At 44.6% G+C, this 19,530-nt stretch overlaps 1 protein-coding gene across 4 annotated transcripts in view; it reads left to right on the top strand.

Annotated features, from left to right (window-relative positions):
* Nucleotides 1-19,530, top strand: part of Cgnl1 (cingulin like 1) — a 141,282-nt gene that overhangs the window by 49,977 nt on the left and 71,775 nt on the right. For 3 of the 4 annotated variants that reach the window (XM_051197897.1, XM_051197899.1, XM_051197896.1), the window contains exons 5-8: nucleotides 4,320-4,421; nucleotides 5,154-5,302; nucleotides 6,204-6,339; nucleotides 13,561-13,773. In XM_051197897.1, coding sequence (XP_051053854.1) covers nucleotides 4,320-4,421; nucleotides 5,154-5,302; nucleotides 6,204-6,339; nucleotides 13,561-13,773 — 600 coding nt within the window. The remainder of the gene's footprint in view (nucleotides 1-4,319; nucleotides 4,422-5,153; nucleotides 5,303-6,203; nucleotides 6,340-13,560; nucleotides 13,774-19,530) is intronic. The other variant, XM_051197898.1, reaches the window with a different exon arrangement.

Genomic DNA, 19,530 nt, shown 5'->3' with positions numbered 1-19,530 from the left:
GCCCCTCTTCTTGGTGGCAATGCAAGGACTAAATGGAGGAAGCCAATTTGGCCCAAGTGTGTTTATTTGCACTTGCTGACAGGCCTATGCTGAGGGTGGGGGGGGGGTGAAAGTCTGCCTGGCAATCGGGAGTATTATCCCCCAGAGACAGGGAGGTTGGGAGATGGAAGGTCTGGCTGCGCAGACACACAGGTTCCTGGAGAATGTCACACAACAGGTGTTCCTTAAATAGATACTTTATGCTGGTTTATTGGGGTGGAACTTAAAGTAAATTCCAAGAATCGTAACTGTGTAGTTCTCTGTATTTTTATCATAGATTTGCATCTGGGCAAATCCTATTCAGATCACAGACAGGGTACTCCCTTCATCCAGAAGTTTCCTGAATGGTCTTTCCCTGTCAGTCTTGTCCCCTATTTCTTGAGGTAATCTTATTGTGACACCCATCACTTAGATTAGTTTTACTTAAATTTCATATAGTCACCTGGTTACTGTCTGTCCGGCTTTATTTCTTCTATATTATGTCAGTAAAGTTCATTAATGTTACACTTACTATTTTTTTATTACATATTGATTTGTGTGTGTGTGTGTATTAGTATATTTCTGGTGAATATTTCCAGCTTGGGACTCTTAACATAAAGCTACAGTGGGCATCAAATATCACTATTCATGAACTTGTTTTGTAATGAACACTCACTCACTTCTCTGGTATATAATAAATAGGAGTGAGCTTCCAGGTCATAAATTAAGCCGAAGCTTTGCTGTGCATACTCTAAATGGTTTCAGGAAGTATCGCAACAATTAAAGTTCCTACCAGTGGTGCATACGGGGCCCGGTACTAGGCCCTCTGTGCTGTTGCAGCAAGGCTCCTTACGTCTCTTTCTCTCGGTCTCATACAGATCTGAACTGTATCCTTAGGCTCTCAAATCTGGTAATGTCTGCCTTCTGACTTTATCCCTTTTTTCTTCCCTTTAAGTTGGCTGTTCTAAGTCTCTCACCTTTCCATACAAATGCTAGATTTTCCAGATGTGGGCAGAGCTGGAGAGATGGCTCAGGAGTTAAGAGTGGGCTCTTGCAAAGGACCTGAGCTTTGTTCTCAGCCCTGTCATGCGGTTAACACTACCGGCAGCTCCAGTGAGTCAGACACCTGTGGCTTCTGTAAGCACCTGCACACACTTGCCCACATGTGCATCAAACACACACACACACACACACACACTTAAAATCATAGAAATAACTTTAAGAAAGGCAAGGAGAGAAAAACAGAGACTTTGTCTGGGGTTAACACTGGATATGCACATCACTTTGCTCAGGCTGCCATCTTCATGTGTCTGGTCCCCTTCACAAGCACGAGCCTTCTCCCCACTTATTTGTGCCCTCTGCTTCTCCTGTATGTCACTTACCTTTCATTCTGGTTTGTTCACTTTTGAGTTGCATCCATCCCTTTTGTGCTTCTGTGTTTTCTGCCTAGGGCCGTGTTCTTCCGTCCCAGGGACTGTTCTAGACTGTTGTGCTGTCTTTTCTGGGGGCAGTGGGCTCTCTCAGTGTTTGCTCATACTGGCCTTTGTCCCCTCTTGTGTTGGAGGCTCTTGAGTTCGGGGAGCATTTTTTTTTTTTTTCATCTGATCACTTTGGAGAAACATTCATCTTCTGGCCTCCATGGCTCCCCTGAAAGGCAGGCAGCATTCTTAAGCGACACATCTCTCTGGAGGTGCTTGGAATGTTTGATCATCCCTTTTTTTTTTTTTAAGTTTGAGTGTAATGTGCCTGAATGTGGTTCTCTTGACTTCATTGTTTTCCTGGCACTCGTCACATCTCAAATACCCTATCCATTTGTTTTGGATATTTCCTTCACATTCTGTTCTCCTTGTATTCCAGATACATGTATTTTACTTTTTTTTATGATCTCCCTTGTTCCGTGTGTGTCTGCATGTGTGTCTATGTGTGTGTTGTGTGTGTGTGTGTCTGTCTGGTTCCATTTGGCATAGTATATACTCTGGATATTCTTCTCTCTCTCTCTCTCTCTCTCTGTCTCCTCCCTCCCTCCCTCCCTCCCTCCCTCCCTCCCTCCCTCCCTCTCTCCCTCCCTCCCTCTCTCTCTCTCTCTCTCTCTCTCTCTCTCTCTCTCTCTCCCTGTAACAGCTCTAGCTGTCGACCAGGCTGGCTTCAGACTCAGAGATCTGCCTGCCTCTGCCTCCTGAGTAGTGAGATTAAAAGTGTGTACTTTTCTCTTGTTTCAAATTTATTAATTTTGTTGGCTGACTCTATCTCTTTTAAGGTTAAGGGTTTATCTTTCAAATGTCCTGAAAAACACCCTCATCATTCTTTGAAAATGATAATTTTTCTTCCCATATGTGTGTTTGTGGTGTGCTTGGACACATGAGTGCATGTGTGTGAAGACCTGAAGTTGCAGAGAATCTTCCTGGAGCCTTCTTCAATCATAATCTAATGAGCAAGTCTCTCATCAAACCCAAAACACACTGATTCAGTTCATTTTACCGATTAGCTTGCTCCAGGCATCTTGTCACTTTCCCAGGCTGGGATCATAGGTGAGTCACCACACTGACTCAGCACCTATGTGGGTTCTGGGGATCTAAACTTGGGCCCTCTTGTTTGCCCAGGGAATTGTTAACTGTTAGCCATCTCCCTAGGCCCCCAGGGACCACCAGTCTTTTGAGAGCCACCCAATGAGCTCTTCGGTTTCAGATTTCATGTTGCTGTTTGACCATGTTTCTAGATTCTAACTGCCACAGGGAAACCATCATTTTTTTGCCTGCTGCTAAAGCCATCCAGGATTTTCTAATTGTATGCTAGGTAGTGGACGACAACTTATACATGTACTAGATGGTTTTATCTTCCATCCAGGGGAGTTGAATTGTCTCCTGAGAACTAAATCAAATGTGGCTCACCTTCATTCTATAGGTGCTGTTTTGTTTTGTTTTTTTTGGCTTTGCTGAAGTGAGTCTCATTAGGTTTCACCTTCACTCCCATGGCAGGACCTGCATTCCCTTCTCATATCTCAAACGAATGCGAAGATGTCAGCCAAGCTTAGTCTACTTTGACTAGTTAGGACTCTAGTGTCTCCCAGGGTCAGCATTTGGTAGGCTTCTTTGACTCTCAGACATTCTTTTTCTGATGAACTTTTGGAATTTTATAACACAGAGTAGGAATCATCTCAGAAACCAAAAAGGTGTTTTTTTTTTTTTTTAATAGTTTCTTTTAAAAATAGTTTTAAAATAGCTTTTCCTGTGGTGTTCTTACCTCCTAATACCCTTATCCCAAGATTGGTCTTTTGCTTATGGTATATAATTTCCTAGATGCTTTTTAATTCAACATGAGTTGCTCATCCTCTTTGGGCTCTTTTTCTTCTTGAATTAAAATAATAAATTACTCTCACTGGTTTTGTTTTGTGGTGACGGCATTGAGCACTGAGCCTCACATATGCTAGTCAATTATATGTAGTCCTGAGTTACATCCCCAGTCTGATAAGCTATATGTATTTTGAGCTATTTTAAGCTCAAAGCAGTATTGAGTAGGAAGGACAGGAATGTTCCTTACACTACTGTGATCCTCTGGTCCGTTTGTTAGTGTGGGTAGATATTGACACACAATTAACATCTAAATCCCCCATTTCACTCTGGGGTTTGCTTTTGGTAGTGTGCTTGTATTGGTGGGTGGGGTGATGTGTATGTGTGTGTGTGTATGTGTGTGTGTGTGTGTTTGTGTGTGTACGTACTTTTTCATGTGTGCACATGCACGTGGAGGCCAGAGGTCAACACTGGATGCTTTCTTCAGTTGCTCTCCCTCTCCACCCTTTTTTTTTTTTTTTTTTTTTTTTTTTCTTCCTCAAATTCCGTCACTGGGAAGGCAGAGAAGGGAAGATCCCAAGGCTCACTGGCCATCCGGCCTACCCTATTTAGCCAGCCCCAGCCCAGTGAGAGATCATGGTGCCTCAGAAACAACACCTAAGGTTGTCTGGGCTTCCACATGCACACACAAGCAGGTAGACACATGTCCTAAATTTAGTACCTTAATATTTCATAATATGTTTGAAAGATGTCCAATAAATCTACCACCTTTCTCAAGCGTGAATGAGTCATGTCGGAAATCTAGTGCAATAGTCCCTGGACTTGGATGAAAGATGTAAAATAAATTGTGAGGGAGCATCACCGTTAACTCTGGGGGAGGTTCCTGCATGACTGAGGTTTATGATGGTCAGTGCTGTGAGGCATCCATTATATCCCAATGTCACTGTGGGGGAGGAAAGTTCAAGCAAAGCATCTCAAGCATTTAACTGAGGATATCTTCGTAATTAATTGCAGGCTTCGAGTTTTAACTCCGAAGTCAAAGACCTATTGGAGCAGAAGAACAAACTGATCTCAGAAGTGTCTGAACTACAGAGGCAGCTGCAACTGGAGATGAAGGTATCAGGCTCTTAGATTTTCCCCAAGTCTGTCTTGGTATAAAGGATTTTTAGAACACATTGGGATGTCCAGGTGAGGTAAAAGTCACAAAAATCTTCCCCCCTAAAAGAAACATTCCTGCCATCCCTGAGCACATTCCTTTGAATTTGGTGGCTACTAGCCAAAGAATTTTTTTTAAAGCAGCTGGAGCACACAGAAATTGTTTGCTTTGAGCAAAAGTAATACTGTTGGAGATAGGCAGACCAATGGGTACTAAGTGCATAAAGCACTAAATGGAAGTAATAAAAACAGCAAAATGAGGTCTAGCTATGTTTGCATTTTTCTTTTAAAAGTGTTCAATTCACTAAACATGAATATTTCATATTTTTTCTGGAACTTCCGAACCTTAATGACATGATTTGATTAAGTTGTTTAATAATGAAGGGATAGTGCCTGGAGTCCATTAGTGTTCACAAAGGGGCTTCTGGGCTGGGGAGTAGCTCAGTACACATAAAAATCCGGGTTCCAGCCCCAGCCCCTCATAATCCAGGCATGGTAGTTCACCCATCTTGCCAGCACTTGGGAGGTGAAGGCAAGAAGATCAGGAGTTCAAGATCATCCTTGGCTACATAGCCTGCACTACATGTGACCCTGTCATAGGTGGACAGACAGACAGGCAGAGAGAGGGTGGGGGTGGTGTTTCAGTATTGACAGACAACAGAGGTCTTTTAAAATGATACTGATTCCTGTTAGAACCATCAGAACATTAAGGAGGAGAGAGAGAGAATGAGAGAGGACTTGGAAGAGCTACGAGGCCGGCACCAGAGCCAAGTGGAGGAGACAGCCACCCTGCAGCGACGGCTAGAGGAAAGTGAGGGCGAGCTTCGGAAGAACTTGGAAGAGTGAGTGCCAGGCTGGAGCCCCTGCCCTTCCTGACTTGAGTCCTATGTTACTAGAACCTTCTGTCCTTTTCACACCTCCTAGCCCTCCAAGTATTTATCAAGGCCACTCATCTTCCTTTCCTTTTTCCCCCTCTTACAAAATTGTGCAGCTGGGGCTATAACAGGAGGTTTAAGAGTCATTAAAGCCCTTTGCGTTTCTTGAGTGTGTCTTACAAAGCTTCAGGCCCAACAGGATCTTTTGGCAGGTGAGTGAGAAGCAGTGGCCCCTGAGGGGTGATATTATGACTAAGGTTTCTACTGGGAATCTCCAGCATGATATCTGACCACTAAGGTTTACAGAAGCCTAGGTCTAGCCTCCAAAGTGCATTAGCCTGTGGGGTTCACAATCTCCCAGAATGTGACCCAGCCTGACCCAGAATGGGTTGGTCTCTATGATGCATACTTACACTTCTGCTCCGCCTGTAGAGAGGAAAAGTAACTCCAAGGCTCTACCTGCCTTATTATCCTGTGAAACTTTGTGGCAAAGGAATTTAAAATCAAGGTCTGTTTTCCTTTCTGGGAACAACTTCGTAAACACACCCAGAGATGGACAATCAGGGTTGACCACAGACATTAACCTAATGGGTCTCCTGTTTCATAATATTGGCTGGTTCTCCTTGGTTTTAGGCATTTCTTCATATTCTGTGTCCAAATTCTAGTATTTCATGGTCTCTTTCTGGTAGAAAATGTTCCTGCAAATCTGTCCCATTTTGTTGGTTTGAGTTCTCATCTAACCTCTTGGCTAGATTAGACCATAGTGCTAAGGAGGCTTCTTGGGGCTATAGGTGACCATGCGACAGCCTGAAAGTGAGCACTGAGCATCCCAGGGGCTTCTCTGATGGACCTCTCCCTGTCCTGTTAGGCTGTTCCAGGTGAAGATGGAGCGGGAACAGCACCAGACAGAGATCCGAGACCTGCAGGACCAACTGTCAGAGATGCACGACGAACTGGACAGTACCAAGCAGTCTGAGGACAGAGAGAAAGGAGCCTTGATCGAGGTAAGGCACTGGGGACCAGGTGTCACCCCCACCTATCTGGGAGGATGGGGGTTCAGGAGCTGGATGCTACGAGCTGCTTTCTGCTGTGTGTGTTTGTTCCACTGGTTTCTGCATTTAGATTCTATGAGTTCATCATTGTCTTAGGAAAGCTTTTAACCATTGTGGACAATAGGAAGGATAGCATGACAGAGACTGGGGAGATGGCTCAGCTGATAAAGTGTTTGTTGGGCAAACATGAGGAACTGAGGTTAATCCCCAGAACCCATGTAAAAAGAGAATAGTTCGACTCATAATCCTAGTGCAGGAGCAGTAGAGATGGACAGATCCCAGAGGTGTGCTGGCCAGCAGCCTAGCCTATTCAGTGAGCCTGTAGCCCACAGACTCTGTGTCACAAGGTAGGTGAGATCTGAGGAATGATATCAGAGGTGACTTCTGGTCTATAACCTCCACACTTACACATACTCATATATGTGTAAGTGTCACACACTGTTATACACATATAAACGCACACTCTTACACACTCAAATGCTCTCACACACACATGCTCATACTCATATATAAATACACACACATGCTTTCATTGATATACACATGCTCACACTCATAACATACACACATGCTCACACTCATACCATATACTCACACACACACATAGAGAATAGTGTATTAGCATTCATTAATTCTCAACACAGATTGAGGAGGTGTCAATGTTTTGTGATATTCCTCCATTAGTTTTTCTGCTCATCTGCTCATCTTTTTTTTACATGTCTTAACTATTTTGAAGTAAATGACGGATAAGATTATATTTTGCTTTTTTTAGGGAACTTTCTAACATAGTTACAATATCCTTATAGTAACCAACATGCTTATGGTTTCTATAACATGCATACAATGAGTATGAATACTCAACCCTTATTGTCTCTGAGTCTATTAGAAGTAGTGAGCTAAAGGCCAGCCTGGGATATATAAGCCCCTCCTTAAAATAAAATTTTCCCTAAGAATAAATTCCCAGAACGGATGTCAGTGGAGAACTTATGTTTTCAGAGGCATTTCACCGTTAAGTCCAGTGGACAGAAGATGTTCCTGTGGTTCCTGCTGCCATGCCCTGGGTGGTGTAGTCCGTGCTGCCATGCCCTGGGCTGCATCCATCCTCTGTTCTCTCCGTTTTGCTCTACTTTTACATACTTTCCTTCAATGCAGTCATGTGTCTTCTGCCATCTTTGCTTCCTGCAGCATATTTCTTAATTACAGAGCGAAAGAATAATTTTCCTGACCTAAATTATTTTTGAAAAGTTACCATGTTTTTCTAAAATGAAGTAATCCTAAGATGACCTGTGTGTTATTTATTTTACTTTTTTTTTTTTTTTTTTTTTTTTTGAGATAGGATCTCATGTTGCTTAGACTGGGCTCAGACTAGTTAGTTATATGGCTGAGGATGACCTTGTGCTTCTGGCCCTCCTGTCTCCATCTCCCAAGTGCAGGGGTTGCTGGTGGATCTTTCCTCTCCCAGTTTATTCTGTGCAAAGGAGTAGGCCCTTGGTCTTCATGCATGCTAGACAAGCACTCTGCCAACTGAGTCACACCCCCAGCCCAGGCCTTTAACGCCTATTGACGACTGATTTGTTCTGAACCCGATTTTGTGGGGAGGGGGATGAGGACATGGCCTCTGGCTTTGGTGACATGTGTTCAGGCCACACCAGGAATGGGGACAGAGCACATCTCTTCTTAAACATCTTGCAGTTGGGGTCCTGGTTGTCACTCTCCTGACATGATCTGGGTCAGTTGCAGAAGGGTGGAGAGGCATTGTTAGCCATTATGTCAATTACATGTTTTGCCTTGCCCCCAGGAAATACCTTACTACTTTCTTTTGACTTCCTAACAACTTTTTGCAGTACCTCCTACAGTTTCCACAGCACTAATAAAGAAGATCCCACCTCCCAGCCACTTTCAATTTATTCTTTGTATCTTCCTAAGAAGTAGCCCGGAGAAATTCGATAACAGATTAGAGTTGGGGCCAAGTTTTCCAATGGCTTCTGCTTGAGAACTGACTCTTAAAACACAAAGGACATTGAATCTATAAGCTTTTGAATGTTTGAAAATGTTGATGCTTGATGAGCCTGTGTAGCAGTCCAGATGTACTGTGAAACCTCTCTCTTCTTACCAAGCTGCTGGTGACTGAAGCCAAGGCTCTCTGCATGTTAGGGACATGTTGTGGTACTGACTCCATCCCAGCCCAGAAATTCATCACTTTTTGTTAAATAGCATCAAGCCTCTACATGGAATTTGTAAAATAATATTGGGGGTGGGGGTGGGGGAGGGGGAGAAGCCAGACATAGTGACACATGCCTTTAATGCCAGTACTTGGGAGGCAGAGGCAGGGGGATCTTTGTGAGTTAGAGGGTAGCCTGGTCTACAGAGGGAGACCCAGAGTAGCAAGAGTTACATACTGACTGAGACTTTGTGTTTTAAAAAAATAGTTTAAAGGAAAGTATAGTAGAGAATATTTGTTTTCTTAGTCTAACGCTAAGAACTGATGAACAATAGGAAAGATTTATTATTTGTTGAATTCCTGGGTCTGGGAACATTTTTTTTTTTTCCCCAGTCAGTGTTTCTCTTTTGTAGTTCAGACTGGACTAAAACTCTCTAACTCATTATGTAACCAAGGGTGGCCTTGAAGTCCTGACCCTTCTGCCTCTACCTCTTACAAGCTGAGGTTGTGGATGGGTACTCTGCCTTTTTCGTTTTTCTTCCTTTTTTTAATGTGAGGCTGAGGATAGACCCCAGGGTCTCATGCATTTGAGACAAGAGCTCTACCAAATGAACTACATCCCCAGGACCTGAGATCTATGCCTCTTTTAAACTAAAAAAGACTTTTAAAAAATATTTTTTTTCTGTGTGTATGTGACTGTGTGTGTGTGTGTGTGTGTGTGTGTGTGTGTGTGTCATGTGGGTTCTAGAGGGAAACCTCAATTATTGTTTCTCAAATGTCAGCCTATCTTGATATCTGGGATGAATCTAGAACTTGTAAAGCATGCTAGCAAGGTGTTTGGCCAGGGATGCCCAGGAAAATCTGTCTCTGTCCCTGTCTCTCCGGAGCTGGGATTGAATGCACCTGCCATCGGGACTTTTTTTTCTTTTTAAAGCACATGTGTTCTGGGAATTGAACTAGTGTCCTGGTGGTAACAAGGCAGGTAGGTACTTTACTCACTGAGCTGGCTCCCCATACCCAGATGTGTGCTCTTGGAGGTGTGTCAGCACCTCAGAACTGACATTCTCATGTATGAATGGATCTTGATCTCTTTGAATAGCCATTTTTTTGTTTCTTTAGAAATGGTATTATTCTCATGCAATAACTGCCAAACATGATCAGCCTTTCTAGATCTTCTTTTACTTGCTCCGCATATACACTGGAGTTTTTTGTTTTGTTCTATTTTAAAATCGTTATTGCACTTATTTATTTTGTGGGTGTGTGTATGGGGGTACCCTTGTCACTGAATTTCAGACAACTTGTGGGCCTCTACCACATGGGTCCTGAGGACCAGTCTCTGTGCTTAGGCTTGGGAGCCGGCACCTTAGCTGCTGAGTCAGCTCAGGGACCCCAAACTAGGTGTGGATTGGCTGGTTCCTTGTCACATGTGGCCTATCTTGACTGCATGAAGGTTTGGAAATCAGTGACTCTAGATAGCCCAATTTCCCCTTGTTTTCTTTGATTGTAGTCTCCAGAGAGGAGCATTTCTCTCTGTTGTAGTTTGTTTATATTTTGAAGTTTTCCTACTTTCCCCTCTCTCCATTTGATATAATTAAGCCTTCAGATTAAAGTGAAGCTTTGGAAATCCTATGTGCTTGTTGGCCTGCCTTCTGGAAACTTCTGTGTGATATGGCAAGGCCTAATCTGATTGGATTCATGCAGCATGGCCCACTTAAGTGACAGTCCCAGTCACAGATAACACCCTGTCAGTGTAGAATAGACTGCAAAGTCCTTGGTCCTTGACACGTCCTGGCGGCAGCACAAACACAAATATATCCTACAGGAGATAAGGGTGGGGAGAGGAACTGGCCTATCTAAAGACAACTGAAAACTGTGAGAATAAAAGCAGGAAGGGGCCATTCTGAAGGTGCTGACAGGAGGCACCATTAAGTCCTAGAGAGGTGGTCAATGGCAACAGTGATGGGCGATTTCTGCTCCTCTTCACAAAGAGATGGGTAGGGACACCCAAGTGGTCCCTTTACTGAGTGTTAGGACGGTATTCTTTTTGTTTGTTTGTTTGTTTGTTTGTTTTCATTTCACATATCGACCCCAGTTCTCTCTCCTTCCCTCCCTCCCTCTCTCCCTCTCTCCCTCCCTTTCTCCCTCTCTCCCTCCCATTCCCCCCCACCCCCCTCCACTCCACAGGGAGGGTGATGCCTTCCAGGAGGATCGTAATTATCTGTCAAGTCATTTGGAGTAGGGACTAGGGCCTCCCTCCTGCCTCTAGGTTAAGGGAGCATCCCTCCATGGGGAATGTGCTCCCAAAGTCCTTTTGTGCACCAGGGATACATCCTGGTTCCACTGTCAGAGGTCCCTTAGACTGCCCAGGCCTTCTGAGACTCATGTTCATGGAGTCTGAATCAGCCCAATGCTGGTTTCCCAGCTATCAGTCTGGGGGGGTCCATTAGCTCCTCCTTGTTCAGGTCAGCTGTCTCTGTGGGTTTCTGTGGCCTGGTCTTGTCCCCATTTTCTTATCACTCCTCCCTCTGTGTATCTGGATCTTCTGAGCACGTTGCGGGGTGGGGGTGGGTGGGGGTGGGTGGGGGTGGGTGGGAGTGGGGGGGCAGTGAGTTGAGAGGGAACTAGGAGAAAGAGAAGGGGAGGAGAGGAAAGTGTGTGGGACTAGGAAGATTGAGTCAGGGGAGGAATAGATATGAGAGAGAGAGAGAGAGAGAGAGAGAGAGAGAGAGAGAGAGAGAGAGAGAGGGAGAGAGAGAGAGAGCATAAAAGAGGGAGCCATTATAGACCTACAAGACTGATCCCAACTAACAATCTGAGCAACAGTGGAAAGGCTATCTTAAATGCCCTTCCCTGGTAATGAGATCAATGACTAACTTATCCACCATCATAGAGCCCTCATCTAGTAGCTGATGGGAACAGAAGCAGACACCCACAGCTAAACACTGAGCCGAACTAGGACGGGCATTCTTAGATCTTAGGGATGGGCTCCAGGTTTCATCTGAGCTAGCTGGTGACTGCTGATGGTGTTCTGGCGGGCTGGCGTTTTGCCTGTGTGGTGACAGCCACCTATTTGCCTGATTTGCTCATCCTGGAGGAAAGGAAAGACTTCCCTTGTCAGTTGTTTTTAAATGAAAGTCATTACTTTGTGTGTACCACTTTGGAGCCAAGGAAAGGACCCAGAGGAAGGCTCTCAGTGGAGTCACTTAAAGCTGTTAATTGTACTTAATCTCAGGTTTGTGTGTCGCATGCAATACTTGTGGTTGTCATGTCACTAGGGTGCTGGTGCCAGGAAAAAATGAGAGGCAAACAAACAAACATTGGAAAAAAGTCAAGAATCTTGCCAAAAGAAAGTAAAGAATGTAAAATTGCATTCTTAGATACATCTTAGCTTTTGGAAGGTAGAGAAGCTAGACATGATCCTTGTAGCGAAAGTGGCTGCAGGGAAGGACCTTGCTGTCCTATGATTTCCAGGGAGAGGAGACTCTTAAAGGAGACAGGGAGGCTCCAAGAGAAGTCAAGGAAATGGTAGTAGACAAGGTTCAGGAATGGGGAGGTGAGGGGGTGTGTTGTTTATTTTAACTGACACTGTGACAAACTTAGAATGACCTGGGGAAGATCTCAATTGAGGAATTGTCTAGGTCAGATTGTCCTGTGGCATGTTTGTCGGGATTACCTTGAGTTTTTAATTGAGTTGGAAAGACTCACCATGGCTTGGGCAGCACCATTTCATGGGCTGGGTCCTGAATTGCATAATAACTGAGAAGGCAAGCAAGAAGTAGGCTGCATTGGGGAGGGGGCCATTCATTTCTCTCTGTTGTTGACTAAAGATGTGATATTACTAACTACCTTGATTTCCTGCCTTGCCATCCTCTCGTTAATGGGCTATAACTGGGAATTGTAAGTCAATCAACCTTTCCCTCTTTTAAGTGGCTTTGGGCGGGGCATTCTATCACAGCAACAGAAATGAAAAGAGGAGGACACTGTATGCTCTTGTCCTGGTAGGGGAGCCCCACAGAAGCCACATAGCAGGGGACTAAGGGGAGGTGAGATCACACTTTGAAGGAGTTTGGTGGGAAAGGTTGCAGGTAGCCAAGATTCCAGAAAATGGGAAGGAACCAGGGCTGATGGCACAGGGCAGATGGCAGGACTTCCGGGGAGTGCTTCAGGTAGGGGGAAAGCCTGGTGCACAGCGAGGAGCCGAGGTGTGGGAAGTCCAAGGGGTCCGGGACATAAGAAGTTTGAGCCTTTGGCGGGACTTGCTTGGGGAATGTGGGTTGGAATGGAACCTCTGGCCTTAGTTTTGTGACTCCTTGTGAGATTTCGACAGTGAAGGAGGGAAAAATGTGAACACCATGCTCTCCTCAGGCAAGAAAGATAGGAAAAAAGTTGTGCAGAGCTCTAGGAACATGAATAGGATTGAACCACACGCAATATCCTGAAGGCTGGGTGGCAGATGAGGCAGCGAGTCAGCTCGCTTCAGAGAAACAGTATCACATAAGGGCTATAGCAGGCACACTGGGCCATGGCACAGATGTGAAATGAGTTGCAAAAACAAACATGTCAGGCTGGGGTGCTTATTATTTAGACTGCTTGCCTGGCATGACTGAGGCCTTGGGTTCAAGCCCCGGAACCACATCAACCAGTTGGTGCTGGTGCACGGCTGTAATCCAGCACTTGGAAGGAGGAGGCAGGAGGACCAGAAGTCAGGGTCATCCTTAATTTTGCAGCAAGTTTGGGGCCATCCTAGGCTACTCAAGAACCTGTCAAACATAAGAAAAACAAAACAAGAAAAGACTTTCTCCCAAAGCCATAACTGACAATGAACCTAATTACATTAACTCTCAAAGAAACTAAGTCAGGAAGGCCCAAGGGAATGATGGCCTCTGAGAAGTGTGTGGTGTGGGAAGGACAGGCTAGGTGGTGGTAAACCTGATGGTCAGTCTAGAGGGGCAAATGCTGGGCCACTGGTAAAGATGTCTATTCCTTACCTCTGTGATTATGTTTGCCCTCAGGAGCTCTTGCAGGCCAAACGGGACCTTCAGGATCTGCTCATTGCCAAAGAGGAGCAGGAAGATCTCTTGAGAAAGCGTGAGCGTGAACTGACTGCCTTGAAGGGCGCCTTGAAGGAGGAGGTTTCCAGCCATGACCAGGAGATGGACAGGCTGAAGGAACAGTACGATGCTGAGCTGCAAGCCCTCAGGGAGAGTGTGGAGGAGGCAACCAAGGTGAGCTCAACATCCACACAGGGTGTCAAGATGTGACCAGATGAGAGGCTATGCCCACTCTCCCATGCCTACTCGCCATGGCTTTGTCTCTGATGATGGTGATAAGCCTCTTGACAAGGGATAACTTGATGGTTTAGCTTCTGTTCTTTTTGAGTCTACCAGTTTGAATATTAGTAAAGACTAAATGCTTTTAGCAAGAGGTGAGATTTTAAAGTCCCGAGTGGCCTCAGCTTCTGCAGGCTTTGTGGAGTAGAGAGCTGAACCCTCAAGGGCTCAAGGCTCAAGTCCTAAGGTACTGTGTGACTTTTCTCATGTGCAAAAGTGCAGATAGGACCTGGATTTCTGGAACCCTTTATCTCACCCCAGCTGCTTCCTTGGGCTTTGTTCAGTCTTCCGTTAGATAATTCCTGTTCCTTTCTCAGCAGAGTTGAAAAAGGACTAATTGGCCAAATTGCCTAAACTCTTCCAAGATGAGTTTTTCTCTTCATTGGATTCTTGGCTCATACATAGATTGTAAATTGTGTGGAAGTCTTTGGGTGCACATTGGCTGTTGATGGGAAAATGCTTTGAAATGCCATGCCATCTTTAGGGGAGGAGAATTACGGAGTGTACATTTTTCAGCATCTGAAACAAAGGGTGAAAGTTCTGAAGAGAGAGCTCTTCATACAGTTTAGTCTGCAATGATGACAGTGGCAGCTCCCCATCCCCACCCGCTAAGCCCTCTGGCGGTTCACTGATTTTCAGTAATGTCATGATAATTGGTAATGACAAGAAGTGAAAGATAGGTCTGTCTGTTGCTCCAACAGGAAAGTCTGGGAAGCTGGCTGTTTCAGGGGTTATTATAACTTTGAGATACTTAAAAGAACTCTTGTTGATTTGCCCTTCTACCCCCACCCACCCTTTAGATTTGAATTAATTTGAGGGTGACTGAGTTGAGGGGAAATATCTGTTTGGTTTGTGTGTGTGTGTGTGTGTGTGTGTGTGTGTGTGTGTGTGTGTGTATGTGTATGTTTGTATCTGGGCAAAAGCCTGGTATCCTTGCTGTTGACCATCACATGCTATCAGCTCAACAGGTACAGACTCAAGTGATTTGCCTTTGAACACACCATTTCTTTATCACCCTTAGAGCTTGCATCAAAGCACAAGTTTAATGTGGAATATGTTGGGAGACTTACTTAATATGAGCAATGCTTGGGCTTATGTTTGTAGTTCTTTGACTAGAAGATGAGTCAAACTTGCACCACATGTGGAATGGAAGCCATTTAAGCTTCTAGAACTGCTGACACAGATGTGTGAACAGGAAGGGAGACATGGCAGGTGGAAGAGTATATCTTTCTTGTGTGGACTTGAGGGTCAACCACAAAGACCTAGGCTATTGCAATGTGATTCTTCTGCTCACAGTTTTTATTTTATTTTTTCAGTAATTCACAAATAACTAGGGGATGGAGATAGGGCTCAAGGGTTTAGAGCACTTGTTATTCTTGTAGAGGACCTGAGTTTGATTCCCAACATGCACATGGTGGCTCACCCATCCATAACTTCATTTCCAGGGAGTCCAGTGACCCCTTCTGACCTCCACATGCATCAGGCACGTACTTGGTGCACATACACAAAAACAAAACGTTCATACACTTAAAATAAATCTGTAGAAAAGATGGCTAGGCGGGCTCACGTCAGTCTGTGAAATAAAGAAAGGGTAAGTTGGTTGAGACTTATCTTCTCTAACAGAGAGCGTACGAAGCTGACCCAAAGGAAAATTCCTCCACACCTCTTGTGGGCTAGCTTGAGCTCTTTGCCCCAGACAATATTCTATATTACCACCAGTATCTTTCCGCAGAAAACAGTAGTTTCCAATTGGACTTTGCTTAAACATTTGCCTGGCACTCCTCTGTCCCAGACTTAAGTTCAGATTGTTTACATGGTAGGTGACACGTCCCTTCTCGGGGGAGCTATCCTACTATGTCTTTGCACACGAGGGACAACTGCCTGCCACTTCCCAGCCCTCCCCAATATTCTTTCACCTGTCGACTGCCTTTGCTACCTCTGTGTCCTTGTCCCCAGCCCCTTCTCCTACCTTTAAGTGTACACCTAGGAGTTAGTCACACCTTTGGGTTTCTACTGAACCCTAGGCTCCCATACTGCTCTGCTGTAATGCACACTTTTGCCTGCCTCCTCCTTTAGATTGGTTTCTTAAGCACAAGGGCTGTTTTTATCTAGACCTTTGCTTCCTGTTGAGATGAGGAGCAGCAAACTTAAGTGCTTTTGAGGCCAAATAGGCAGCGCCGATGCGTGGAGCTATGAGTGCCGCATGGCGACAGGAGAGGCTGATGGGAAATGTGGCAAGCTGGAGGGTTCTCCCTTCTGCTCTAGTGGCCAGCTGCTTGTCTGACCCAGCCAAAGTAGTGAGTCAAGGAAGGTTGGGTCTGTGTTGTTAGATCTCCTGACTTTTTAGTTTCTTTTCATTTTTGAGGATTTTATACCTGAGTACATGATATGGACATAATTTCCATCCCTCTCTCCCTGCTCCAACTTCTCCTGTGTTCCCCTGATCATCCCCTCTTGAATCCATGAACTCCTCTTCTGTAATTATTATTGTTACATGTGTACACATATACATGACATACTGACTGAGTCCTGTTAGTATTGCCCTATGTACATGTGTTTAGGGCTGACCACTTGGGACTGGGAAATCTATTCAGAGGTTGTTCTGGAGAAGCTGATCCTCCCCACCTAGTAGCTATTAGCTATCTGTAGCTTTTCATCCAAATGGGACCCTGTTAAAATTTCCCCTTCCACAATATGGTATATTGACTGGTTCGGTCTTGTGCCCGTAACCTTATTGCTGAAAGTTCATGTCAAGAAGGCACTGTCTCACGGCAGACATCTTTCACAGTCTTTCTGTCCCCCACCCCTCAAATGTTCCTGAGCCTTAGGGGTGGGTGAGGTGGTGTTACAGATGTCCCAATGGAGCTGGGACACAGGTACTTACTCTCCGTCTTTTAACTAGTTACGAGCTCTATCTGCTGCAAAAGGATACACATTTGATGAGCAGTGAGAGCTGTACTCATCCATGGGTAGGAAGATAGGTATTTATAATACGGCTGGAGGCTGTATTAATTTAGAAAATAGCGGCAGTAGATTCTCCTGTTTCGACTTTCAAGGACTAGTTGGATATCTGCATGTTGATGTAAGGTCTCCAGACTTTTAAGTGTTGTTTGAAAACAACAACAACAAACCCAACCCCATTTCAAATAGCAAAAGCATACAACCCAAGCATAACCCACCTGCAGGTCAATGGTTTGTGGTTCTTGTCCCTGAGGTCAGCACAGTGTCTGAAAGTCAAAACTGTAGTGTCTTCTGAGTCAGAGGTGGCAGAGGACGAACTCCTTTCCAACCTGAGTCATGTCCTTGCTGCTGGGTTGCCTGGGGTTTCCCCAGTGGCAGTGAAGGAGATCATGGTTAGGTTCCATGGCTGTGTGAATTCCTATGCAGTTTCTGAAAGAGGATTATGAGTATGTTTGCACTCCTAAAAGTGCCTGCTGAACAAATGCGACACAATCTTTTTTTTTTTAATCAAAATGTATGCCATCTATTTGTGCGTGAGGAGGGGGGTTGTTGCCTGCCATGACACGAGTGTGGAGGCCAGAGAACAACTTCTGGGAGATAGTTCTTTCTTCTTTCATATCCAGGATGGGACTTTGGTCCTCAGGCTTGGCAGCAAGTGCCTTTACCCACTGAGCCATCTTGCCTGCCTCTCCCCACCCTCATCCCCCTTTTATTAAATGTAAACTTAGTAACATGCTATCTTTCTGCTACATTATTTATAACATGCTATTACAGAGCAGACTTGTAAGAATGTTCTATTGAGTATTTGGATATAAGGGGATTAAATATAACCTTTTATCTGGTAAAGAGTATCTCTCAAATTTGTTCACCAGTATTCAGCCTTTGTCTGCCCCAAGGGACGGCCTCATCCTAGTCAGTGACTAAAAGCTGACATTTCTATAAGGAAGTGAATTGTATGACTTCGTTCATTTCCTTGGAAGGTCTTAGGCGAGAGCTGAAGCTCCTCCCATCAGTTTTTCTAACTTTTGCCACTGTCTCAAGCCAAAAACCTCTAAAAGGCTGTTTTATACTGCCAAGAACCAGGCACCGTACCCTGCCTGAGCCCAGGCACAGAATGTCTTAAATTACTGGAACACTTGGTGAAAACTGGCAAATTACATTAAGAACCTTTTACTGATATTCCAAACAGATCCTCGGTAATCTTTTTTTTTTTTTTTTTCTTTCATACATACAAAACAGCCATGTGATTCAGCAGACAGGAATTCACCAATCCCTTGGTTATGTGGGGCTTCCTGGCTCAGCAGAGTGAGCCGGACCTCCCTGACAGAACTGTGGAGTGTTCCTGGCCCTTCTGATGGAGAGGGGTCTACATAGGTGGTTAGCAAAGGCTCTCTTTCAGTCTTTGCCTCCAGATTTCCTTGCTGTTTTTCCATCTTTAAAAAGGAAATGCCTTTTTCCTGTTCTGATTTAGTGCGATGGTTGGATTCAGGAGCTTGTCAGGGAGATATGAGTCACTGCTATCACGGGATTACAATGGGGACTGTCCCCTGGTGATGGTGTTGGCTTCTCTCTTTCATCCCTTGAGAATGCAGAAGAGAAATAGTATCTTAAGTTTTCTTGGAGCATAGGGTCAGCTCAAATCCAGTTCTCTCCAGAGAGGCTCTCTGGAGCTAGAGAGATAGCTTAGTGTGTGAAGTGCTTGCTGTACAAGGATGAAGACCTGTGTGCACGTCAGAACCTGTGTAAAAAAGCTGGGCATGGTAGTGTGTGCTTGGAATCCAGTGCTGGTGGGATAGAAATAAACAGATCCCTGAGGCGTCCAGGCCAGGAAGGCTACCTACATGGTGAGTTCAAGACCAGTGAGAGACCCTCACAAAGTAGTTAGCTTCCAAGGAATGACACCTCAGCTTGACATCTGGCTTCCATGTTACACAGATGTGCAATGCCACACACTTGAGTGCACACACACACACACACATACTTCCTGTGTTGCCTCTTGTCCTTTACAGTGTGCAGAGAGCTGGCATTATTGGAGGTTTAATTTTTGGCTTTGTCTTTGCTGCTCTTGGTTTCCACTTGACATCCCTATGGGGTCAAACACTGTGGATTGGAGGGATGGACCCACTAAGGGAAAGGTCAGCCCCTGATTACCCGAAGTGGCATTGGACTGTTTGGGGATTCCATTTATGGAGAAAGATTATTCCGTATGAAAACAAATCTTGTCTTCAGCATTTTCATGTTAGTAGCTCATCTTGATTAACTCGAAGCTAAGCACATCAGGTATTTTGAGGATGGTAAAAGACATTTTTGTGACAGGAAATATGATTTATTTATTTATTTGGTCATTAGACTTTCTGAATACTTAACACTTAGCTGGGACACAAGTAAATGGAGGAGGGAGGAGGAGGATTGAGTTGAATGTGACTGTCCTTGGCACTCCTGTTATTTTTATTTATATTATTTTTGAATAGGGAATCTGATCATTATATTGACATATTTTTTTTTAGATTTATTTATTATGTTTAAAAGTGTTTTGCTTACATGTATGTAAGTGTACCGTGTGCATGTCTTTGTGCCCACAGAGGTCAGAAAAGGGCATCAGATTCCCTGGAACTGGAGTTATGGGTGGGTATGAGCTACCACATGGATGTTAGGAATCCTATTTGGGTCCTCTGTAAGAACGACAAATGC

The sequence above is a fragment of the Phodopus roborovskii genome, unplaced genomic scaffold (assembly GCF_943737965.1).
Source record: "Phodopus roborovskii unplaced genomic scaffold, PHOROB, whole genome shotgun sequence".
NCBI lineage: Eukaryota > Metazoa > Chordata > Mammalia > Rodentia > Cricetidae > Phodopus > Phodopus roborovskii.
This window is presented reverse-complemented; position numbering and strand designations above follow the sequence as displayed.